This window comes from Amblyraja radiata, chromosome 32, assembly GCF_010909765.2.
Source record: "Amblyraja radiata isolate CabotCenter1 chromosome 32, sAmbRad1.1.pri, whole genome shotgun sequence".
In the NCBI taxonomy this organism is placed as follows: domain Eukaryota; kingdom Metazoa; phylum Chordata; class Chondrichthyes; order Rajiformes; family Rajidae; genus Amblyraja; species Amblyraja radiata.
In genome coordinates, this window is record NC_045987.1 from 23,634,014 (window position 1) to 23,659,511 (window position 25,498).

The 25,498-nt window shown below is 42.4% G+C and overlaps 1 protein-coding gene across 5 annotated transcripts in view; it reads left to right on the forward strand.

The window, feature by feature from the left end:
- mvb12b (multivesicular body subunit 12B) overlaps nt 1–25,498 on the forward strand; it is a 205,487-nt gene that overhangs the window by 148,312 nt on the left and 31,677 nt on the right. For all 5 annotated transcript variants that reach the window (XM_033048929.1, XM_033048930.1, XM_033048931.1 and 2 more), the window contains exons 8-9: nt 12,574–12,629; nt 19,174–19,233. In XM_033048929.1, coding sequence (XP_032904820.1) covers nt 12,574–12,629; nt 19,174–19,233 — 116 coding nt within the window. The remainder of the gene's footprint in view (nt 1–12,573; nt 12,630–19,173; nt 19,234–25,498) is intronic.

The window sequence follows — 25,498 nt, forward strand, 5'->3', positions numbered from 1 at the left end:
AAATGTAATTTTATTTCCTAAGCTTCTAATTCACTTAACTGCACGAGATAAATTAAATCTTATTTTTCTTATTATAAACCCCACAAAAAATATTTGAGAGCAAGAATTGCCATTGTAGCTATATTAAAAAAATTAAAAAAACATCTCATCAAAAACCTTAGTTTTCCAAGTTAAAGGAATTGCAGTAAAAAATATTGATGAGCCTTTTGTCTCACAATATTATTAAAATGTAATTTAGTCTCCTGGTGTCTGTGCTAATTAGTGTCACTCTCTCTGGCACTGAAAATTAAGTTCAGAAATGTAGATTCTCATTCCGTCACATTTTATTTATTGTAACTGATTTTATTATAACCTTACATTATTTTAATTTATTGTCTGTCTCTTTTATCGCACTTAACCTCATTTGTCTTTCTCCCTGTGATTTTCTCATTGACTGTTCTATGGTAGCTTCAACTTCCGACATGGTATTGCAGTGTGACATATTCGATCTGATTGGGAAAGATGATGCCCAATTGCTCGCCCTAGTCAAGATTCCAGATCTTCTTAAAAGGGTGCTTCCCCAACGCGGTTTTGTAATTGTAGAAAACCCCAGTGCAAAACCGATCCCGACTATGGGTGCTGTCTGTACGGACTTTGTACGTTCTCCCCGTGTCTTGCCAGGGTTTTAACAAGTTCACACGCTTTAGGAGTGGAATTAGGCCATTCGGCCCATCGAGTCTACTCCGCCATTCAATCATGGCTGATCTCTGCCTCCATGCCAGCTCCGTTTTCTCCGGGTGGTCCGGTTTCCTCCCACACTCCAAAGATGCACAGGCTTGTAAATTGTCTCTGGTGTGTGTCGGATAGTGTTAGTGTGTGGGGATCACTGGTCGGTGCAGACTCGTTGGGCCGAAGGGCCTGTTTCCACACTGTATCTCTAAACTAAACTAAGCTAAACTAAACACACAAAGGGTAAAATATAATGATAGGTGCTGTTGTAACATCTCAGCTAATTTGGATATTTTAACCACAGAAGAGTTCTGGAGTATAATGTGCGAGACAAAGGTATGAAGAATTATTTGGATCCAGGCAGACTGTTTTAATTTGAGAGATACAGCATGAAAACAAGCCCTTTGACTCACTGATTCATCTTTGCCGAACATCGATTCACACTAGTTTTATGTAACTCACTTTCTCATCCGCTCCCTACACACTAGGGGCAATTTACAGAGGCCAATGAACCTACAAACACGCATGTCTTTGGTATGTGGGAAGAAACCGGAGCACCTGGAAGAAACCCACACTGTCACAGGAAGAACGTGCGTACTCCACACAGACAGTACCCAAAGTGCTGGCAAGGCACGTAATTGGTCTGAGAGTAAGTCAGCAGGTCAGGCAGCATTTCTGGAGAACACGGATGGATCAGAACCCTTCGGCGGGCACCCTTCTTGAGTTATTCCAGCACTTTGTGTCTGTTTAGCTAAACCAGCATCGGCAGTCCCTTGTTTCTACATAATTGGTCATGATGGTTGGGAGGGCTTAGACCAGGTCCCTGTATTGAAAAGTATGGAATTAGATTTTTTGCAGTCAAGGCGGCACAGTGGCACAACTGGTAGAGCTGCTGCCTCACTGCGCCAGAGACCCGGGGTTAATCCTCACCTTGGGTGATGTCTATGCGGAGTTTGCATTGTCTCCCTGTGACTGCGTGGGTATCATCTGGGTGCTCGGGTTTCCTCCCACATCCCAAAGATGTGTGGAGTTTGGAGGTCAATTGGCCTCTGTAAATTGCCCCTTGAGAAGATGAGATACATAGAACTAGTATGAATTGATGATGGACGGCATGGAATCGGTGGGTCGAACAGCTTGTTTCCATACTGTATCTCCAAAACTAAAACTGTCTGCCGTCATCTCCGTGATTCTTCATTGTCTCTCACAGTATACGCCAGAGCACTTCTCAAACAACCATGAAGCCATTTAATACCAAAGAATCCATATTTGACTGCATTTCAGCAATAGAAAGATGAAGCTCATATTCATCTGGAAATCTTGCCTCTGTCTTTACAAGCAGAAGCCTATTTGCTATCCGGCAACTGCAGATTTCAATAACTAAAATTAATTATTAAATTATAAGGATTTTCAGGTAACGATACATAAATAATTTTCAGAAATGCAGATACTTGAAGCAAGGCATGCCAAGATTTAATTGATGTAGACCTTTCTTAATACTCATTTCGCTCACAGGAGCTGCACTTACCGTTTCAACTTTCAAGCACTGGGCTGAAGAGCAAGATAATTATTTTTTTTTTCCCTTTTGTGCCTCGTGAATTGATTACATGGTATTGTGCTGGTTAGTTGTGCATTATCATCCCCGCACAAAAGATACATGTCCACGGCACCATATTATTATCGCAAGGAGTAGAAGAGTCATTAAACTAATCTGAAAATAGAAGCTTCCTACCATCAGTTCTCATGCCACGGGTCACGAGTTTCAACGACACCAAGGTTTTTCTCCTGACAGGATAGGGGGGCAATTTTTATTCCCTCTCATTAGACAATTTGACTAATGACTGTCTTTGGCTGTGGAGCTATTTAGGGACCACGGACTTCCGTGAGGCGTTTGGAGCGGTGTGTGGAGGAAGCCTCAGTTGGAATGGCACAGATGGCGAGCCCAAATGACAAAATAAACTACAATATGTCTTGGAGCTGCTGTCAAGCCAGAGCTTATTTGTCATGTCACGGCAATCTATTGATTTAGGGAGCAGCAGCTTCCCCTCCCGGGCCTTGGGAAAGTTCTCCACACAACAATGTGCGTCTGGTCCAGCGGGTAGCAATCAGGAGGAAAAAAAAACTAAGCCCCTTCTTTGATATCGTTTTAACTAATTAGCTCGTGTAATTTCAAGGGATTTTCTTCTTGTATGCAAACTGGCAGGATGCAGCGTACAAACTAATTTCAATTTGGGACTCCTGGAGCTGTTCAGCAAGTTGGGTTGTTGATGCTAAACAAATGGCCTGTTAACATATCTCTGTGTTTAGAAGGCTCCAATCAATGAAGTCAATATTGAAGTAATGCCTTTTCTATTTAAAAAAAAAAAAGAATTAATTTCTTCAGATTGTTATAAGGTTAATAGCAGAAGGACCTGCTACATTTTAAAGTGTTGATAATATTTATCCAAAGTTGCCCAACAGTGTAAAAATAATTTGGTTAGGAAGAATCCCTCAGCACCCACAGTGTGACTTTTGACCTCTGTTCCCCATAGGTGGCACAGTGGCGCAGCGGTAGAGACCCGAGCCCGGGTTCAATCCTGAGCTTGGGTGCTGTCCGTGTGGAGTTTACACGTTCTTCCTGTGACTGCGTGGGTTTCCTCCGGGTGCTCCGGCTTTCCGCCTACATTACAAACGCATGCAGTTTTGTGTGCCAATGTAAATTGCCCCTAGTGTGCAGGGAGTGCATGTGAGAACGGGATAACATAGGACTAGTGTGATCGGGAGAAATCAATGGTCGGTGTGGACCCGGTGAGCCGAATGGCCTGTTTCCATGCTGCAATTCCGGATTCAATCGAATCGGAAATATTATTTGAAAAAATGTCCCTTCATTTTGTTCAGATTTTTCTCTTCGCTCGCACTGGGTGATCTGTGATGGACACTGGCAATTTGGTCATTTGTCTGTAACTTCGCACGTTATTAAGCACAATAATCTTTCATGTAGTAATAGGAATTTCCATCTTTTTATTATGCGCAGGTTAAAAAATGCTAATGGCTGGCTTATGTGCCGAATATCAATATGAGTTGAATCATTGCAAAATGGGTCCCCCATTTAGAACCTATTCCATCATGCAATATATTGGAGTCGACTTTCAAAATTAACAATTGTATCGTATAGCACTGATATAGTAAATCATTATATCTCTGAACTCTGTTCAAGAAAAGGCCTTTTTATTTGATAAACTAATCAAGTATATGTTCATTAAAGGTGATGTAAAGAATGAGCCAGATTAGTGGGAACACGGAGTTCAAATTTTATGTAGGAAATTGTGTAGTAAGTGGCCACTTAAAAACTTTGACCCTGGAATTACGCTGTGGGAAACCAGCATATGAGTCTTTAATGCATTTGTCTGAAATATTTCTCTGCTATTTTAAGAGGCATTAACCCATTTATGTTAAACTGATTACACCTCCATTAAAACAGTGCAGAGGGGAACTTCCGTCTCACAGATCACGGATTTATGCATTAGACCAACCATTTAAGACCGATGTCATTGTGATATCTTTAAGAAATGGTCCCTCTGCACCAGTGTCTTAATATTTAAGGAGAGGAAAAAGCAAAATGTAAAATAATTCCATTGTTTTTATAAACTCTACTGAGCTGGGATTATATTTTAAATGATATTTTCCTACGTACAGATGAGCAACCTTTAATGGGCAGTAACATCGATGAAAGCTCGAGAATCTTGCACAAAGCTCGAGAACGTAATAGGTCCTAACTTTTGGATGACAATTCTGTGCTTTACACATCGTTGCACCAGAGACTGAGTGCAGGAATTTGTGACGCATTGCACTTGAATTCCTTCAGTGCTCGTGTAGGCTTTCTCCCCCCTGTGCAACAATAGAAGTGCTCATTGTTGTGTGGAATTGTAACCCTCGGAGTACTGAAGAGCCAATTCATCTACACCTAGTAGCTAAACATGACAATGTTAGCATTTTTCATTTCACTGACATTACCATTAATAAAGCAATGATCCAAAAGTAGCTATGCTGAGTCTGTTCTTTGCCTCCATCATTCATGACTGTAATATTGCACTGCATCATTTTTAAATTAAATGATGGAAAACACATTGCTTTTCATTGTTTCAATGTTCAATAAGCAAGTTTAAGGAAGTGCATCAGAGCTTTACATCATCTGATATTAAAGCTCGCTTCAAAAACATTAACAGCTCGAAAGGGCAGGTTTACGTTTTCTAGCTGCATTAATATTGTGCAAATAACGTTGTCCAGATTCTCACAAAGACAAAGGAAAATTAGCGCTTAACACACTTGTATTGATGGGGATCTTTGATTTCTTGTTGAGCACAAAATCAGGAAGTAATATGATTTTGAAATTCAAATAAAGTTGAATTTTTAACTTTGTTCTGATTCTAGATGTTTAAGTGTAATTATCACATAGAGCAGGAACAGGCTATTCAAGAAGGGAAAGCTAAGAGACTATGCACCCGTCTTCATTGGTCGGACAGCAGTGAAGAGAGTCAAGAGCTTCAAGTTCCGGGCTCTGCACACCTCCGATGATCTATCCCGGGCTCTGCACATCAGGGCAATCACAAAGAAAGCCCACCGACATCTCTACTTCCTCAGAAGTCGGCATGTCGATGAATACTCTGTCAAACTTCTCCAAGTCTACGATGGAGGACATACTGGCTGGTTGTACCACGGCCTGGTTGGGAAATTTGAACGTTCCGGGACGAAGGAAGCTGGAGGAAGTGGTGGACATTGCCCGGTTCATCAGAGGTGCTGACCTCCCCACCATCAAAGCGATCTACAGTAAACACTGTCTCTTGAGGGCAGCAGACCCACATCAGTCTGGCCAGACTCTTCACGCTTCTATGATTGGGAAGAAGGTACATGAGCCTAAGAACAGCCACCTCCATGTTCATCGAACAGCTTCTTCCCATCAACTATCAACCAGAACAAAAACCCGACCTCAGCACCAAATCACTGCGGACTTGGCACTACGATAGCTGCTCTACATACTTTGCATTATCCGCTATTGTGGTCTGGTTTACTTTGAATAACCGATCATTTATTTATTTTTTTTTTGTGAGTGGTGAGAGATTTAAGAGAGACCTCGGGCAACTTGTTCACTGGGAGGGTAGTCGGTACCCGGAACGAGCCGCCAGAGGAAGCTACACAAGCGGGTACAATTATACATTTTTTAAAAGACATTTGGACAAATAGATGGATAGAAAGGGTTGAGAGGGATATGGGCCAATTGCCCAGGATGCTAACTTGGCATGGACATGGTGAGGAAGGGCCTGTTTCAGTGCTGTACAGCACTGCGTTTAATGTACAGCATGTAAATGTGTCTTGTAAAGTTACCACAAGGAAGTATTTCATTGTTCTGGTTCAATTCCAGTGCATATGACAAATAAACACTCTGGACTGTTGAGGCTGCTTGCCCCGCCATTGTCTGTCTGCTGTTCATGTGCCATACAAGTCCTCTCCTACTCAATCTTGTCTCTCATTATTTGCCTACCCTTTCTATTCCTCATTGCTTCATGTAGATATCGAACCCCTTCTTAAATATGTATTTTGCTTTTCATCTTTAATACCTCATGTGTCGGTGAACTCCACATTGTAACCACTACCTTGGTAAAAAGGATTCTCCTGAATTCCTCAATGGACTAATGGTGGCCATCTTGTACATATAATATTGTGATCCCTGACAATCAAGTGTGCACTATAGTTGTACACTCTATAGTGTGCACTCAAGTGTGCACTATAGTTGTATGTTTTTCAGAAGAACACCGAAATGAAGTGTGGAAGACCTGTTTGAGCTTCAAATGTACTTTATGGCCATTAATATGGTTATAACGTGATGGATAATAAGTTAGTGGCAGGAGCTAATCAAACATTTTGGGGTGGGAGATTGCAACCTTCACGTGGTCCGCCCTGTTTCGACGAATGCAACCAACCTGGTGTGCACAATCAAATAAGATCAAATAGAACAAGCTGTCCTACAACTTTAGGCTGTGCACACCATACGCAAGAAGAAGATCAAACAATTTTTGTACTTTGTTTAGTGTGTAATTTGGACCCATCTTGTGTCAGAATAGGCATAATTTTTTAACATCTCATACCATCCACCCACAATGCAAAACCTGCCATTTCAAGCAAACCTAAATGTCCACTGTTTATTGAAGGAGGAATATGCTTTTGGCTTTGTCGATAAATTTGCCGCTGTACAATTGCGAGGAGTGAATGAGAAAGTGGGATAATGTAGAACTAGTGTGAACAGGTGATCGATGGTCAGTATGGACTCGGTGGGCTGAAGGGCCTGTTTCCATGCTGTAGCATTCAATCAATCATTACAATGAGGTTATATTTGTAATGATTGCGCCCTGCTTGTAATATTTAATAGTTGCAGAGCAGGTGCCTTGAACTCCTAATATATTCTGCTATCAATAAACGCCATTGCATTTATAGCATCATAAATTTATTGCAGTTAGACTATAATGCACTGTAAGACATTTTCTTCTATATCTTTGTTTTTAAATGTATGTGGAAACATGCAAATCCTTCCGATTCCAGGTGAGTTTAACCATACATTTAGTCCCTGGCAGGTCGAAACCGTACCATTAATCACTTTGCACTCTTGTTCTTTGCTCGGTTCTAACAAAAATGCTCCTGTTTGAGAATTTTAGTTGACCGAGGATCCACAGCCCTTTTGAAGAAGAGTTTCCCATTTTCTCCATCCTTTAGTGAAAGAGAATTACACTATTTTCTTCCTTTGTGACCTAGGTCCAGTTGTGAGATTGTGTGCCCTTCTATTCCACTCCCCCCCACCAGAGAAAATAAATCAGTTGCTTAAACCTTGTTCTGCAATGCCAAACTCTCTCTGTGTAGGTCACCCCTCAATCATCTAAATTCAGTGGAATTTTCAAGTTTATGCAATCAGTTCTCATATTTTAACCCAATAAGTACTATAACATCATGTGAAAGACATTTGATCAGGTACATGGATAGGAAAGGTTTATAGAGATATAGATGAAACATGGACAAATGGGGCTAGTGTAGATGGGTCACCTTGGTCAACATGGATAAGTTGGGCCGAAGGATTTGTTTCTGTGCTTACAACTCTATGACTCTTTAGTTGAGCGATACAGTGCGGATTCCCTCCCTTCTGCCTACCAAGTCCAGGACGACCATCGATCACCCGTTCACACTATTTGTATGTTTTTCCCACTTTCTCATCCACTCCCAACATGTCACAGAGGCCAAGTAACCTACAAACCTGCGCGTCTTTGAAATATGGGAGGAAACCGGAGCATCTGAAGGAAACCCACGCGGACACAGGGATAATGTGTAAACTCCACATAGACAGAACCCGAGGCCAGGATCGAAACCAGTTCTCTGGCGCTGTGAGGCAGCGGCACTACCAGCTGCCCACCTATGCTGCCCGTAGCGGGGAATCTTTCTGGCAAATCTGCTCTGAACCATTTACTGCAGACTCTGAAATTGAAATAGTCATTTTCTGTCAAGTTGAATAGAAGCCTTGAATTATTTGCATTACCCAGACAGGTACTTGTGGGTGGTCTGCATGTATTTACCAAAACTCCTCTCTTGGGAAAATACCTGACTTCCACTTGCCACCCTGCAGGTAACATATCAAATGGAGACTAGTGTCCCCTCTCATTCTCCCAACTTTGACTTACTCCAACTAAAATACATGTCCCCCCAAATAAGGGGGGGGCTATCGGGATAGAAAATTGTTCACTTAAGTATAATTGTCTTTATCCTCTCCTGCTGAGTTAGTAATATAGCTTTCCTTCTGTAGCGCCTTTTGGAAATCTGACAGATTGAGGTTAAAAAGACTATAAACGGGTTTCTTTTATTCTTTGAACATTGGTGAAAAGTTCAAGTTGCTGAATTGTTGTTCAAAACGCAGCAGACTCTGGAAATGCACGTATTTTATCAACAGAGGCAGTGTTCAAATTTGACAGCCTTGACATGCTGATTTCTATGTACACTCATTTCAGTGTGAGGTTACAGGATTAATAATACAGTTTCATGCTACTTGCCATTTTTAACTATGATCATTATGATAAAGGGCATATACTTAATTTCAGCCCTGCTTAATTACAGCTGTGTTGAAGCTCGTTTGTTTAGTAGAATGCTAATTAAAGTGGTGAGCCTTTGGCATGTCCTTATTTTCCTCCTTTGTGCGAGGTGAATGAACTAGCTGTAATGCACCATGTTTCGCTGCTTCACTCAAATAATTACAGCCGCACGCAGCATTCTTCTGGATGGGTCCCAGAAGTTAAACACAACTTTCAGTTTACCACTGGATTCCTCTGTCACATTGTCAGGCTCACCGAGTGCAGTTAAAGTTTCATATTTAATGCCATTTTTTTCCTACACAGGATGTGGTAGATTTCCAAATGAGTGCATTGTGTAGTAACTAACTTCTGAAATCTTGCAGCGGCGCAGCGGTAGAATTGCTGCCCACAGCGCCCGAGACCCAGGTTCGATCCTGACCTCAGGTGCTGTCTGTGTGGAGTTAGCACCTTCTCCCTGTGACCGTGTGGGTTTTCTCCGAGTTTTCTGGTTTCCTCCCACATTCCAAAGATGTACAGATTTGTGGGTTAATTGGCTTCTGTATATTATCCCTTGTGTATAGAATAGATCTAGTGTACAATTGACCACTGGTCGGCACGGCCTCAGTGGGCCGAAGGGCCTGCTTCCACACTGTATCTCTAAACTAAACGAATGATAATTTGATTACTTTCCCTTCATTTTATATGTCTATCGTATCGTCAATGTGACTACTTTAAATTGGTTGAATCAGAATATATTCCCGCAGTACATTTTTGTTTATTTTTGTAATAAATTCAAATCGTATTTGGTGTTTCAGTAAACTCTACATTAGACTTCAAAGATACAGCGTGGAAACAGGCCCTTCGGCCCACCTTATTCGTGCCGACCAGCGATCACCCCGTAAACTAACAATATCCTACACACTAGGGATAATTCAAAATTTAATCAAATACAGTCAGAAAGATATTCGGTGCTCACTTTTTTTGTAAAACGCACAAAGATTGCAGTCACAGATCTAATGTTAATCTTGTTAAAAATGATGTTAATCTTCTCAAAATTTCTCTTTCAAAATTAGTCCCCCACCAGAGGGAATAAATCAGTTGAGTAAACTTTGTCCTGTGTTGCCAAACTCTGTGTGTAGGTCATCCCTCAAGAAATTCTAAATTCAGTAGAATACAAGCCAAGTTTTTGCAACTAGTTCTCATAATTTAAGCCCATGTGTCTTTCTCGAAAATCTGCACAGTACTATTTAGAGTGGGCTCAGCGACTGAAGCCGTCATTTTTTGCCGAGTTAAATTCAAGCATTGCATTGCTTGCATTCCATACACTGGTCTTCCCATTTTCTTCTCCACTCTTATGGGCCTGTCCCACTGAGGCGGCTGGAACGGCGACTGTCACACACACGCACGCATGCACGCACGCACGCACACACACACACACACACACACACACACACACACACACACACACACAGCAAGCGGGGGGAGCGCTGACTGAGTAAAATTCACACTGTGCAAAGCCAATGTGATACAGACACACACCGCGATGAACAGGAAGGTTGGCGCTGTAATTAAGACAGTGAAAGCACAGTGTACGGGAAGGGTTATGCAAGTCCTTTAAAAGAGGGAGGAGGGGGGGAGAAGGAGTGGAGACAACTTTTAAGAAGCCAGAGATACACGGCTGTGAAGCTCGGCGGACATTAACATCACCGGTCGGTTATCCTTGGTTCTGAAAACTACTGTTTATGGGGGTTTTTTTCCCCAATGAGCCAATGAAATTCACCAGTCACCACCGGCTACAACCTGTGAGAACCTACAAGAACCTACAACCTCCTGGCGACCCGCTGCCACTGCACCTACGCCATGAGAAGTCTCGCTACTCTCCATGGCGGCTTCATTCTGGTCGCCACTAATTTTTCAACATGTTTGAAAAATTCGCGGCGACCTTAATGAGGCTGCGACTAGTTCCCAGAATGCGGAACAACTCCTCACGACCATGAAGGCGACTCCCCGGCAACCACCCGCGAACATGTGGCGACTGCATAGTCTCCTGCAGTCGCCTAAAAAGTCGCCTAAGTGGGACAGGCTCATTACCTGAATTAATGCGATTAGGAAATTTGAATGAGAATTATATTTTCAACACTTTATTTTGGACAAGCTCGTTCGTTCATCTTATCTTTGGGCCTGGCCTGGCTAAATGAAACTATTCATAAATAATGTGTACATCTGGCCTGTACATGTGTACAGTGGGATTTTCCTCTGAATTTAACCCCATACGTCAGGTTAGCTAACTGTGGCGCAACATACAAAATGATTGTGAATTCAGCCTTAAGAAACCATGCAATGTAAAATACCACTACACTAAGAGTTTCTAATTGTTTCATACACGAATAATGGGATGTTACATTGCATGGTTCCTGAAGGTTGACTTAAAAAAAAAAGTGGTCACTCTGTTGCATGTTTTAATGCTTATGTTGCTAGGTTGCAGGAATATTGCACCTTGTGCAGTAAAGATACCAATATTAGGCACTCAGGCAAAGAAATTAATTAAAAATTATTTTTTTATAAGTTCGTATTGAAATTTTTTTTTTAACTTCATATCGATGAGTTGAGTGCAGGTGAAAGAATAAGGGGGGAAAAGGATTTGAAACTGTAAGTGTATCTTTTGATAGTGTAACTGCCCCCAAATAAATGCTCCATTAAAGAGACACACTTGCTTGTTTGAACATGCATGCTTGTACATTTGTGCAGGGTCTCCTGCCTGTAAGCCTAATGTCAGAATTCTGATGTTTCGGATAGCTGCAGAAATTAAAATGTAAAATTCTTGGACATTTTAATCATTGGTGCCATAAATAACTTTGTGGGAGAAACTCGATAAACTCATAAATCATGGATGGCGGGTCTCATGCTCACCAACTAAAAGTTTGGCCGTTTCCCAAATACTCTTATTAAATTCTGAGCTAATGAGTGGTTGAGGGACAGGCTTCATATGCTGGTGGTCTCCTAATACAGTGCTTGACAATAACATCATTAATTTTTTGAAAGGACTGGCATTACTTAGGCAATGTGTCTTATGAAGGGGATTGCCCTTTTAAATGGTCGTATCATTTAACCGTGCTAATTTACAATTAAGTCGTTTTAACCGTTGCCTTATTTAATTTATGAAAAGTTTCCTAAGGAAAAGCAATGACGTCATAACCATCATCACTTGCTTTTTAAGAGGCAAAGAGTTAAAGTATATTTGTAACTAGCCAAAAAAAGTTGCTTTCCGCTGCTCAGTGCTGGTTGACACTTTACAAATCTGGAAGCCAGAGTTTCATTTACACTGTTGGCAATAGCTTTCACATTTTCTGAAGACATGGAACATGTTCTGACAAAGGCTGTGCCTTGATTTGATGTTTCCCCTCAGCTGTATCCAAGAGTAATTAATTAACTAGAACAAGCTTCCTTGATGTTCCACGTTTTCTAGCATGTCAGGCTAGTCTTCCTGTTACCTTTTTAACAGAATGGATATGTGACCACCTTCTACACAGGAAAAGCTCCATTTTAAGGTGCAGTGGATTCTGCCATCGGTTGTATTTCCAGGGTGAATCGTCTAATCTCAATAAATTCAAAGTAGTGATGTTATTGTATGAAATTAGTTCATTCTTGGCCACGTGAGAACAGCCTACAGACTTTAAAGAATGATCACTTTTGATCTGTCGCGCCGATGTATGCCCTGTAAATCTTTAATATAGAACCTTAATCAAGCATCATTAAGAATTAACCAACCTTCTCTTGCCTGTTTCAGCAATGGATGGCGTGCCTTTCACGGTTTCAGAGAAATTTGCGAGTGCAATAGAAACTGTAAGTATCTTTCACTGTGACCAAAATACCATTGTTCTTTCAAACCCAAATGGCAAGTTTCAAAAAGCAATTCCTACTCTTTAGCTTAGAGGTCCATTCTGTGCATTCTATTCGGTACAACAATTCCACAACATGTTGTGGACAAATGAGCAAATGGTAAACTTCTTCACTTTTGGGATAAAATATATAATTGAGTGGAGGGGGGAGAATGTAATTGAGCTAATACAATATCCCAGGAATTTGTTTCACAGTGAATCAATAACCGAGACATAAACCATTTAACAGTACAGAAAAACAGGCTGTTCGGCCCACAATGTATTTTCGGCCTAAAATTATGCCAAGATAAGCTAATCTCCTTTTCCTGCATGTGATCCATATCTATTCATTCCCTGCATATCCATGTGCCTATTCAAAAGCCTATTAAATGGCACGGTGGTGCAGCGGTAGAGTTACTGCCTCACAGCGAATGCTGGAGACCCGGATTCGATCCCGACTACGGGTGCTGTCTGAACGGAGTTTGTACGTTCTCCCCATGAGCTGCGTGGGTTTTCTCAGAGGTCTTCGGTTTTCTCCCAAACTCCAGACGTACAGGTATGTAGGTTAATTGGCTTGGTAAATGTAAAAATCATCCCTCGTGTGTGTGTAGGGTAGTGTTAATATGCGGGGATCATTGGTCGGCGCGGACCCAGTGGGTCGAAGGGCCTGTATCTCTAAAATGGAAAACTCATACCTGCTTCCACCACCACCTTTGGCAGCTCGTTCTAGGGGGGAAAACCCCCCTCCTTTCAACCTTATCCCTCTTTGCCCCAACCTTGCCCCTCATATCTTAAAGCTATGCCCTCTAGTCTTTGACATTTCCACCCTGGGGAGGCAGGGGGGGAAATGTTCTGACTGTATACCACATCTATGCCTCCCATAATTTCATATACTCCTATCAGGCCTCCCCTCAGCCTCGAACGAAACAGCCCAAGTTAGTCTACCCACTGGGAAGGAAATATGCTAATTTCTAATTGTATTAAAATTGAACTGCTTTAAAATGCCCAAATATGTTTGCAATGTTGAGTTGTCCAGCTTGGCTGAATGAATCAACTTTACCATGTAAATTCCTTGGCTGCTCTCCAATGCCTTTATCCGCACTGTCTTCCAAACCGAGTTCCGAGGGGGCGCTAAATCTTAATTAGACAGCAGCTGTACCTCTGCTGAGCTTCAGTGCAATCAATATTGCTTAAGAACCTTCTTTTTCTTTTGCAAAATCAACACCAGTTGATAAGTGATGTTAATTGTGGGGAAGATTTAATAAAAAAAAAGAACCATGAAGCCGTGGGCGTATAAGGGACAGACTTGGGGACATTTCAGCTTAAATTATAGACCAGTTTTAATTGATATTGGATGTATGGAGATCACTTTGGAAAAGTGTACAATTTCTAATTGTTTGTTACACAAAATTCTTCGAAATACTGTCTGGAAAGCAATAATAGGAATTTTATTTGAGCTCGATGTTGTCCAACCACTAGTTATGACTATTTCTTGAACATAAACCTTTCCTACATTGTGCTATTGAAAATAGACAATAGACAATAGGTGCAGGGGTAGGCCATTCGGCCCTTCGAGCCAGCACCACCATTCAATGTGATCATGGCTGATCATCCCCAATCAGTACCCCGTTCCTGCCTTCTCCCCATAACCCCTGACTCCTCTATCCGCTAAAATGACAGGGTTGAATATTATGAGCACAGTGTGTTGAAGCATTGTAACCAGAAATTTGTATTTGTGTGTTTTGTGGGTTTGGAATATTCAGATTTTTGAACCACCAAATCATTTGTTCTTAGTAACCTCTTATGAGGGATTTTCTATTCAGCAATGAAATATCTTACCCTCTCAGGGAACCTTTTTCTTTTGAAAATATTTGATAAGGTAGCCTAATGCCAGAACAGAAGAGCTCATTTTATTTCCCTTGACCTTTTAGAAAGTGCATAACATTTAAGTCAAAGGGCACACAATCTGTACCCTTAAGGCACATCTCTTCACAGTTCATATATAAATTTAGCGTATTCAAAAAAACGGTTAGGATTTTTTTTGTATTACATTAATATGAAATTTAAAAAAGATTTACTAAAGTTTCAATTTTCATCGTTAGATACAGTACTTTTGCATTAAATACATAAATCTGTATCTTTAAGACGCGTTTCTTCACAATTCATTTATAAATGTAGAATATTCAGAAAAATGTACTTTTTTGTATTACCTTAATATGAAATAGAAAAAGAACATAAACTACTAAAGTTGTTACAACTTGTTTTCATCATCAAATAGCTTTGTATGAAATACATAAATAGTGGAACTGCAAAATAGGTAAAAACAATCAACTGAAATGACATTGTCAAAGAGCAGGCTTCCTTGGCAATTTGATCTACTATAGAGTCCCCTGCACAAATGTCACTTATTCTCCACGCAACATTTCTTCACGTGTTAAACAGGAAATCGGAAATCCTTCTATTCAGGAATACATTTAGCGTCATTCCAAAAAAACCCCAAAGTATCCTTGTGTCGAAAGGAACTGCAGATGCTGGTTTAAATCGAAGAGAGACTCAAAATGCTGGAGTAACTCAGTGGGACAGGCAGCATCTCTGGAGAGAAGATAATGGGTGACATTTCGGGTCGAAACCCTTCTTCAGACTAATGTCAGGGGCGTGGGCGGTACAGAGATAAAATGCAGTCGGAGACAGTAAGACTGGTAGGAGAACTGGGAAGGGGAAGGGGATGGAGAGAGAAAGCAAGGACAACTTGAAGTTAGAGAAGTCAATGTTCATACCACTGTGGTGTAAGCTACCCAAGTAAAATATCAGGTGCTGTTCCTCCAATTTGCGCTTGGCCTCACTCTGACAATGGAGGAGACCCAGGACAGAAAGGTCAGTGTGGGAGTGGGAGTTAAAGTGTTGAGCAACCGGGAGATCAGGTAGGTTTAGGCGGCTGAACGGAGGTGTTCGGCGAAACGATTGGCGAGCCTGCACCTGGTCTCGCCGATATACAGCAGTCCACACCTGGAACAGCGGATACAGTAGATGAGGTAGGAGGAGGTGCAAGTGAACCTCTGCCTCACCCGAAAAGATTGTCAGAGTCTTTAGACGGAGTCGAGGGGGGAGGTATAGGGACAGGTATTGCATCTCCTGCGGTTTCAGGGGAAAGTACCTGGGGAGGGGGTGGTTTGGGTGGGAAGGGATGAGTTAACCATGGAGTTGCGGAGGGAACGGTCTCAGCGGAAAGCAGAAAGGGGTGGAGAGGGAAAGATGTGAATAGCAGTGGGATCCCGTTGGAGGTGGCGAAAATGTCCGAGGATTATGTGCCGCATGTGACTGCTGATGGGGTGGAAAATGAGAACAAAGAGGACTCTGTTACATTTGAAATGTACATTGCAAAAATAATTTTTGTATTCCTTGTACTGTCAAATCTGTTAATGGATGGATTATCTGCTACCCATCCTAGAGTGGAAAAAATTAGGTCATAAAAGCTGCCTTATGCTTTGAATATATAGATCCTATGCAGTCAGTAAAATGAGAGCATATTAGTTAGTATCTGAGCATTACAGTAAAGCATAGACCACATATTGATTTGAATAAAATGTAACGTTACTAGCGAAAGTAAAGAAACTTTTTTAATTAAAAATTACTTTGTGTATTAATAATTCCTGTAATATAGTAATTACTGTAATTCCATCTCCATATTCTTAGAACATTTAAAAATTAATTGGCCGATGCGATGGTTGTTTGATGTTACCTGAATCCCTCAGATGGGTTATATGAGCAAACTTTTGTAATGAAATAGAAAATGTGTTTGGAATGAATTTCTCTTGGAGAAAATGTATTACCATTAAAAGATAATGCTTTAACTTTGTTGGAGGAGTGGGAGTGTGGTTCAATGTAACTGAAATGATTTTTTATTATTAAATGTCTGCATAATTTAAACAATGTAGCTGCCAATAAGAAGTGAAAATGTCATAACAACTTAGGATATTACATTGCCAAATAAACTGGCGAAGCTCCGAGCAAAGCCTTGCATTATTGAGGCCTTTTACATTCCTTGCAGAGTGTCCCAAGGTGTTTTACAACCAGTGAAGTGCTTTTGAAGTGTTGTTACCATTTATGAAGCCCGGCGACCAATTTGCGTACAGCAAACTCAGACAAACAGCAACTTTATAAGCAGCAGATTGCCTATATGGAAACATAGAAAATAGGTGCAGGAGTAGGCCATTTGGCCCTTCGAGCCTGCACCGCCATTCAATATGATCATGGCTGATCATCCAACTCAGTATCCTGTACCTGCCTTCTTTCCATACCCCCTGATCCCTTTAGCCACAAGGGCCACATCTAACTCCCTCTTAAATATAGCCAATGAACTGGTCCATGCCGACCAGCGATCCCCCACACAGTACCACTATCCCACACACACACACTAGGGACAATTTACAATTATACCAAGCCAATTAACCTACAAACCTGTACGTCTTTGGAGTGTGGGAGGAAATCGGAGATCTTGGAGAAAACCCACGCCAGTCACGGGGAGAACGTTCAAACTCTGTTCAGACAGCACCTGTAGTCGGGATCGAACCCAAGTCTTCGGCGCTGTAAGGCAGCAACTCTGCCGTCGTGCCACCCTTTGAAGCAGAGTCATCAGATTGCTAACATTCTCCTGGAGGGAACTGTCGAAGCTTCAGGTTAAAGTTTCATCCACAATGCGCTGCCTCTGACAGTGAAGGACTCCGTCAGTACTGTCAGCCAAAGGACAGGCACAGTCAATGTAATTACTTTGCCAAATACCAAAGCTGAACCTTCCAAACTGCTTTAGGAATCTATTAAAGCGCATGAGTGAAGCCACATTTTGTTCATCCTCTGGGATTGCCCTGACGTATTTCTGCAAAGGTCTAATCGTGGCCTTTTACACGGTCGTTTATGTGACAGAATGCCTCGCCGTAGGGCGTGTTTTCATATTTTTAATGCCAGCGCTTCTCTTCCCCACACCCTTCAATGCCACAAACACCTCCGAGTGAGTGCTTATGTGACACAAAGTGGAGGATGAGGCAGAATTTCCCCTTAATTAAATGTCATATAGTCACACAGCAGGGAAAAAGGCCCTTTGGCTCAATTCATCCATGATGATCAAGATGTCTATCCGAGCTAGGTAAGACTATTGTTACCATTTCCTGTGTTAATGATTCCATTGTCCCATCCCTCATTCCCAATTCATGCTGACTCGGCTGATGGCTGTTCATTATGTCAATTCATTTCTGTGTCCCAGCTATCAAGATAATCTATTCAGTGCTGAGAACATTTCCTGCCATGTTACTACACTTCTGCATGTGCCTGCCAAACCTCTTATCCGTACATTTGCTATCTGTAGTAACAGGTATTCATCGCTGTATGACTATGATTCTCACCATAAACCTATGTCCTCTGGTTCTTGATTCCCCTAACCCGGCTAAAAGATTGTCCATTAACCCTATCTATTCCCACAACTATACACCCCTATATACCTCAGCCTCCTGTGCTCCAAGAAATAAAGACCTAGCCTGCTCCACCTCTCCCTATAGCTCAGGCCCTCGTGTCCTGGCAACATCCTCGCAATGGTTTGATGGGATTGGGTAACATGTGACATCATTGGGTTGAGTTGAGTTGGGATGAGATTAGTCATGGCCAGGTCAAGGTATGCTTGTGTTTTGAGATATCTAATTTAGGTGCCAAGTAAATAGAAACGTAGAATTTGATATTAAATGACTTAAAAGAAACAAATGTGATGAAGGAAATGGGGTAGAGGTGAATGAAGAACCATGAAGTTTAGTTTAGCTTCGAGACACAGCTTGGAAATAGGCCCTTTGGCTCACTGAGTCCATGCCGATCATCGGTTACCCGTACATTAGTTCTATGTTATCCCACTTTCGCATCCTACGCACGCCAAGAGCAATTTACAGATGGCCAATTAAGCTACAAACCTGTATGTCTTTGGAATGTGGCAGGAAACCCGGAGCAAATCCACACGGCCACAGGGGAGAACGTGCAAACACCTCACAGACAGCACCCATAACCTGGATCGAACGACACTGTGAGGCAGCATCTCTGGCCTCTGGCGAACCTGGGTCTCTGGCGCTGTGAGGTTGCGCCACTGTTACTGAATGTCATACCAGGCTTTAAGGACTGAATGGCCCACTTTATTTCTTCTAATCTTTGATTAAGTTACCACAGTCGAGTTAATGAAACCTTTGTTCTAATGAATTTGCACTGCAAAATTTTAGATTAGCATTTGAGAGTGAGTAAATAGATTTTGAAAACAAAAGTACTGTTGGCAGTTTATTGTCATAAAAGCATCTGAAAAAGATTTGCACCCATGCGTAAAACGATTAGTTGTAATCATAGGTTTTAGTCTGTCAAATAACCCTTGTTTAGTATTGGTGGTTTAGCAGCATTAATGTTAGCTATAATTTTGTGCTCCCAGACTTTGTCTTGGATTCAGTTCTATTAAAACCTCAATTTTGAATTTTTCAATTTGATTTCAGGTGCAGCCAGATGAATTAATGGGCATAACAATCAAATCGTTGGCTGAAATAGAAAGGGAAGTAAGTATCTTCTTTTAAATCCTCTGTAAAAAAAAAAGGAAATATTATTATGTGGCGTTCTTCATGACATCCTGAGCATTACTTCAATATAATTCAACATTTGGGGCGTCACGGTGATGTAGTGGTAGAGTCGCTGCCTAACCGCCAGAGACCAGTGTTCGATCCTGTCGCTGCTGTCTGTACGGAGTTTGTACGTTCTCCCCTTGACCGCATGGGTTTTCTCTGGGTGCTCCTGTTTCCTCCCACACTCTCAAAGACATACATGTTTGTTGGTAAATTGGCTTTGATAAAACTTGTAAATTGGCTGTAGTGTATACAGGACAGTGCTAGTGTTCAGACTGAAGAAGGGTGTCGATCCGAAACGTCACCTATTCCTTCACTCCATAGATGCTGCCTCACCCGCTGAGTTTCTCCAGCATTTTTGTCTACCTTTAACTATAACTCCTTGTTCATTTGAAAGAATATCTCAGTGACCAAACTGACTAGTTTAGCTTAGCCTACATATTGTAGGCTAAACTAATCTTGTATAAACATGTAGTTTAAACATTTAGTTTAGACTATATCTCAAGCTTGTAGTCTGACCCTGAATATTAGGTTTTCTAATAAGTATATCTAGAACTCCAAGATAAGAAAAGTACCATGCTTGCCAAGGACAAGAAACACTGGGCAAAGGTGTTCTTTTTGAGGCAAATGTGTTTAGATTGTTTCCACGTGATAGACCTATGAGTGCCGGCTTTGGTCTGTTCTTCAGCTACTTTAGACTTCAGCAAATAGGCATGGAAACGGGCCCTTTGTCCCACAAAGTCCGCACCAACCACCGATCATCCCGTACACTAACACTAGGGCCAATTTACAATTTTTACCGAAGCCAATTAACCTACAAACTTGCACATCTTTGGAGTGTGAGAGGAAACTGGAGCACCCGGGGAAAACCCACGCAGTCACAGGGAGAAGGTATAAAACTCCGTGCAGACAGCACCCGTAGTGGGGATTGAACCAGGTCTCTGGCGCTGCAAGGCAGGGGCTACCCTGTGCTACTGGGTCGCCTACTTAATTTGCACCCTGGCAATGAAACTAGTACAGATGCTCCCCCACTTGCATAAGGGTTACGTCCCACAGACCTTTGCGTGTCAGGTGTTATGTAAGTCGGAAACGGAAGTGCTACGGTGCACACAGAAATTTACTATTCGACGCGGAGACTCAGTGGGAGCATGCGCGAGAACAACTGACTGGCTTGTGGAAACGGTCGCATGCGACGGCAGTAGCGCACTGCTGCCGAGACGCGCAATTTGGAAATAAAGAAGCGGGCCTAAAGAATTGCCTATGTATGTGTGAGTTTACGTAAGTCGCCTCTTACATAAATCAGGGAATGCCTGTACAGATTACAGTATAGTACCAGCACCATGCATTATTCAAGGACATTGGCATTCATTCTAAGACATTTAATGGCTACTAGACCAAGTTGGGCCCCCCCGTCCCCAATGCAATTATCCACCACTCACCCATAGCCCCCAACTGCGCAGGCTCAGCTGACAGATTCCTGTTGTGACGCCAGAGATCCCCGTTGTGACACGCACGGCAACGCTCCCCCAACTGCGCAGGCGCGGCTAGGAAGTGGGAGCGTGACCGCCAGGTTTATTAAAGTTTTAAAAGTCAATAACCTTTAAAATATAACATCAATCTGAACGAAACTTGCTAAAGTACATCGCAGGACAATGGTGAGTAAGGTGGGCCTAAAATTGTTGCGCTATCGTGTACCGTTTTTGCGTAGTATGAGAAATAAACAAACAACATGAGAGTTTTAGTAATATAATAATAATAATAATAATAATATAAAGATTCAGCCTTTTACCTGAATGCAACAGCTGCTGAAGTTTTTTACAAAGGCTTGGATGTTTAAAGACTCCGCTCAGTCTGCAGGGTATATGCCTTCCTTACCTGATGCATTTTTGTCTCCTTTTTACCTCCTGGCCATTGGCACCATCTCGACTCACCTGCCGATTATCATCTGTTCTCTCACCTATATCGCAATCTGTCACTTGCCAGGCTTTGTTGCACCCATTCCCTCTTTTTCAGCTTTCTATCCTCTACTCAATTGGCCTGAAACATCATGTGCCTGTTCCCTGAATGGAAAGACTTGAAGGGCCGAATGGCCTAATTCTGCTCCCATGTCTTATGAACACATGAACATGAGTATCAAATGGGCAAGAAGTATGTAAGATCACTGTAATGCTTTGAACAGGTACATGGATAGGAAAGGTTTAGAAGGATATGGGCCAAACGTGGGCAAATGGGACCAGCTTAGATGGGGCATCTTGGTCGGCATAGACGAGTTGGGCTGAAGGGCCTGTTTCTGTGCTGTGTGACTCTATTTGGATGGATTTTGCATTTCACTTGAGATGGACACAGAATGCTGGAATAACTCAGCAGGTCAAGCAGCATCTCTGGAGAAAAGGAGTAGGTGACATTTTGGGTCGAGACCCTTCATCAGACTGAGAGTCGGGTCTTCCCGCATTTCGTTTCCCGATTTCAAACGAGGATTTAGTGGCGGTGGTGTTTGTATAGCATTTGGAACCGAAAGTATTTAGTTTAGATTCTCAGTCCCACATGAATAGCACCAAGTGCCAGCATGAATGCTGAGCTGCTGCTAACAATGTTCAGCTCAAACATCTGCTGTTCAGGCACATAAGCCATTAATGGATCAGTTTGGGAACTAGCCGGACCACAAGGTTGAGCATTCCACAGCAACGGAACACTTTCACTTCTTGGCAGAAGCAAAAAGAGATTTTTTTCAAGTGGAGAGGAAAGTATTGCACACTTCAACCTCTAAAGAAAATACGTTTAAATGCCAGTTGTCAAGGTGCAGTTGATTGACTGCCTTGCTTTTTCATGTGGAATAGTATGAAATTGCACAAAATTGGAAAACTGGTGTTAATTATAGGCAGGGAAGGGCAAAGAGATCAAAGACATTAACAGCATTCTTTTAAACAAATCTAATGTCTGTTGCATTGAAATCGAAACTAGGTTGAAAAGAATACAACAAAATGGTTCCTTGCTGGTTGTTGTTCTTGATGTAAGAAATGTTTTCGGGTTGGAGAATGCCAATTTCTTCCATTGAACCTGAATGCGCATTCTTGCAGCTTTTAGCTTCGTTTAGAGAGATACAGCGCAGAAACAGGCCCTTCGGCCCACCGGGTCCGTGCCGACTAGCGATCCCCATACACTAACACTATCCTACACACAACAGGAACAATTTACAATTTTACTAAGCCAATTAACCTAAAAACCTATATTTTTTTCTAGTGTGGGAGGAAACAGGAGCACCCGGAGAAAGCCCACGCAGGTCACGGGGAGCATGTACAAACTCCGTACAGAGAGCACCCATGGTCAGGATCGAACCTGGGCCTCTGGCGCTGTAAAGCGGCAGCACTACCGGAGAGTCGTTCCAACTCGATGGTGTGCAGGGCCGTTGTGCCTTAATTACTCATTATCCATATTTAATGAATACAATTCAGCCTCCGTAATCAATTCAGCCTTCAAGAGAGCTGTAGGTATTGAACTTACATTTGCATCCAGTGTAGTGTATGGTATAATATGCAGCGTGTCATGACGGAATTACCTGTAGACTGCTGTGTCTTAAAAGTTACTCTGTGTAATATCCCCTTCTGTTCATGTGGATCCCTTGGCTCCCTTGGATTTCCCTTGGAAGAGGAAGGCCCTCTTCCTCCTGGCCTATTCCGGAGTTGATATCCGGTCCAGAACTCCAGGTCCACATCTTTGGGAGGTGACGAAATGTGTATGAAGGAACTGCAGATGCTGGTTTAAACTGAACATAGACTCAAAAGAAGGGTCTCGACCCGAAACGTCAGCTATTCCTTTTCTCCAGAGATGCTGCCTGACCCGCTGAGTTACTCCAGCACTCTGTGTCTATCTTTGGGAGGTGCCTCCTTCCAGGTGAGGGCTGCATTGAGTGCCCCGAATAGATGTAAAAGATCTGGCACAACAATTTGAAGAACCCCAAATGGATTCCCTCGTTTGTGCACGAACATGATGCCAAGTTAAACTGATCTCATCTGCCTCTACGTGATCCATATCCCTCTAGTCCTTGCACTTCCAAGTTCCTATCTAAAAGCGTCTTAAACAGCACTATCCTCTCTGCCTCTACCACCGCCCTGGTAATGCATTCCAGAGCCCGCACTCCGTAATAACAACTTGCCCCGTACATCTGCTTTAAACTTTGCCCCGTCTCACCATCTAGCTGTGCCTTCTAGTGTTCGACATCTCCACTGTGGGGGGAAAAGGTTCTGAGTGTCAGTGCTGTTTCTATCAGTATAGGGCTTGCATCAGCAAAGGCTGACCTGCTTAGGTTTTCCCCCATCCATCCACCGCTTTCTTTCAAACTCAAACCAGTAATTTCTGACACTATATCTCTCAAGTGCCATATCTTCTCTGCCATCTTTTTATTTCAGCAGTGTTATTCTGCTGCTCCATGCTATTTACCCCGTAACAGTTTTTAGAGATACAGCATTGGAAACAGACCAAAGAAAGACACAAAAAGCTGGAGTAATTCAGCGGGACAGACAGCATCTCTGGGGAGAAGGAATGGGTGACGTTTCGGGAAGGGTCTCGACCCGAAACGTCACCCGTTCCTTCTCTCCAGAGATGCTGCCTGTCCCGCTGAGTTACTCCAGCTTTTTGTATCTATCTTCAGTTTAAACCAGCATCTGCAGTTCCTTCCTACCCATTGGAACCAGGCCCTTCAGCCCACTGAATCCTCGCCAATCCTTCACCATTCACACTAGTTCGATGCTAACCCACTTTCTCATCCACTCCCTGCACACCAGCGGCAATATACATTTAACCTACAAACCCGCACGTCTTTGCATGCGGGAGGAAACCCACACGGTCACGGGGCGAACGTGCAAACTCCACACGATATGGCAGCCGAGGTGAGGATCGAACCCTGATCTCTAGCGCTGTGAGGCAGCAGCTCTACCTGCTGCGCCACGCAGTTGACGCCTAATCAAGTCTTCATTACTGATCTTCGAAGACGGAAGTCGCCGGTGTATTGAAACATGACCTGCGCAGTATTTTTCGCATCCTGCACAAAAATGGTTTTGTGTTTATTTTGTTTCCACACTCCATTGTTTCAGGAAAGGTGATGTAGAGCCTGAATTAAAATCAGGCAAACACTGTAGCCGTTTCTTGTAAAAGTGTTAGCAATCATTTCCAAGTCAGTTCTATCAAAACTAATGCTCTATGACTGCAAGTTAAAAGGTTTTTTTTCTCGTGTTAATAATATTTGACATTCAGCAAACCATTTCGGAATAAATACGAAACATTTTAGGTGTAAGCATTTACAGGAAATGCTAAAAAAACTGCATAGTTGGTTACCAGTGTTTCATTTTAACTATTCATTCTCCATTCACGGGCACAATAGATATTCTACAGGGCACAAACTGCTGGAGTAACTCAGCAGGTTATGCACTATTCCTGGAGAACATGGATAGGCGACATTTTGGATCAGGACCCTTCTTCAGACTGCTCCAGACCCAAAAAGTCACCTCTCCATGTTCTCCACGATCTGCTGAGTTACTCCAGCAATTTGTGTCCTTCTGTGTAAACGCCCATCTGCAGTTCCTTGCTTCCACTATAGATACTCCCCTGTCTGTAAGTAAGGTTCCTCTGATCCTTTGTGTAGGAGGGAACTGCAGATGCTGGAGACAGGCACTAAATGCTGGAGTAACTCAGCGGGTCAGGCAGCATCTCTGGAGAGAAGGGATGGGTGACGTTTAGAATCCCGATCCAATCCTTCTATCCAGAGATGCTGCCTGTTCCGCTGAGTTCCTCCAGCATTTTGTGTCTATCCTCTCTGATCCTTTCCCTGGATGTGGAATCGGGGGGGGGGGGGGCTGCCTCTGTTCTCTCGCTTTCCCATTGGATTTCTCGTGCTTTTCAGCCGAATAAGAGTCGGTACCTATTTCTGCAGATAGCAGAAACAAACTGGCAGAGAACCAAGTTTGAGAAATACCACTCCCCTGTGTGGGCTGTGGGTTAGACCCTCGGGTGAATGATAACACAGACACTACAAATAATGCAGGAACCGAGATGAATAAAACTACAATAAAATCAAGGAGGGTATTAATTATAAATGCACTGTAAATGATTAAGCAAATCTGAGGCGCATTAATGTGCTGTATTTAGCGAACTGGCGGGCAGGAAAGATAAATGAACGCTGAATGCGGAATGTGATGAGACAGTCATT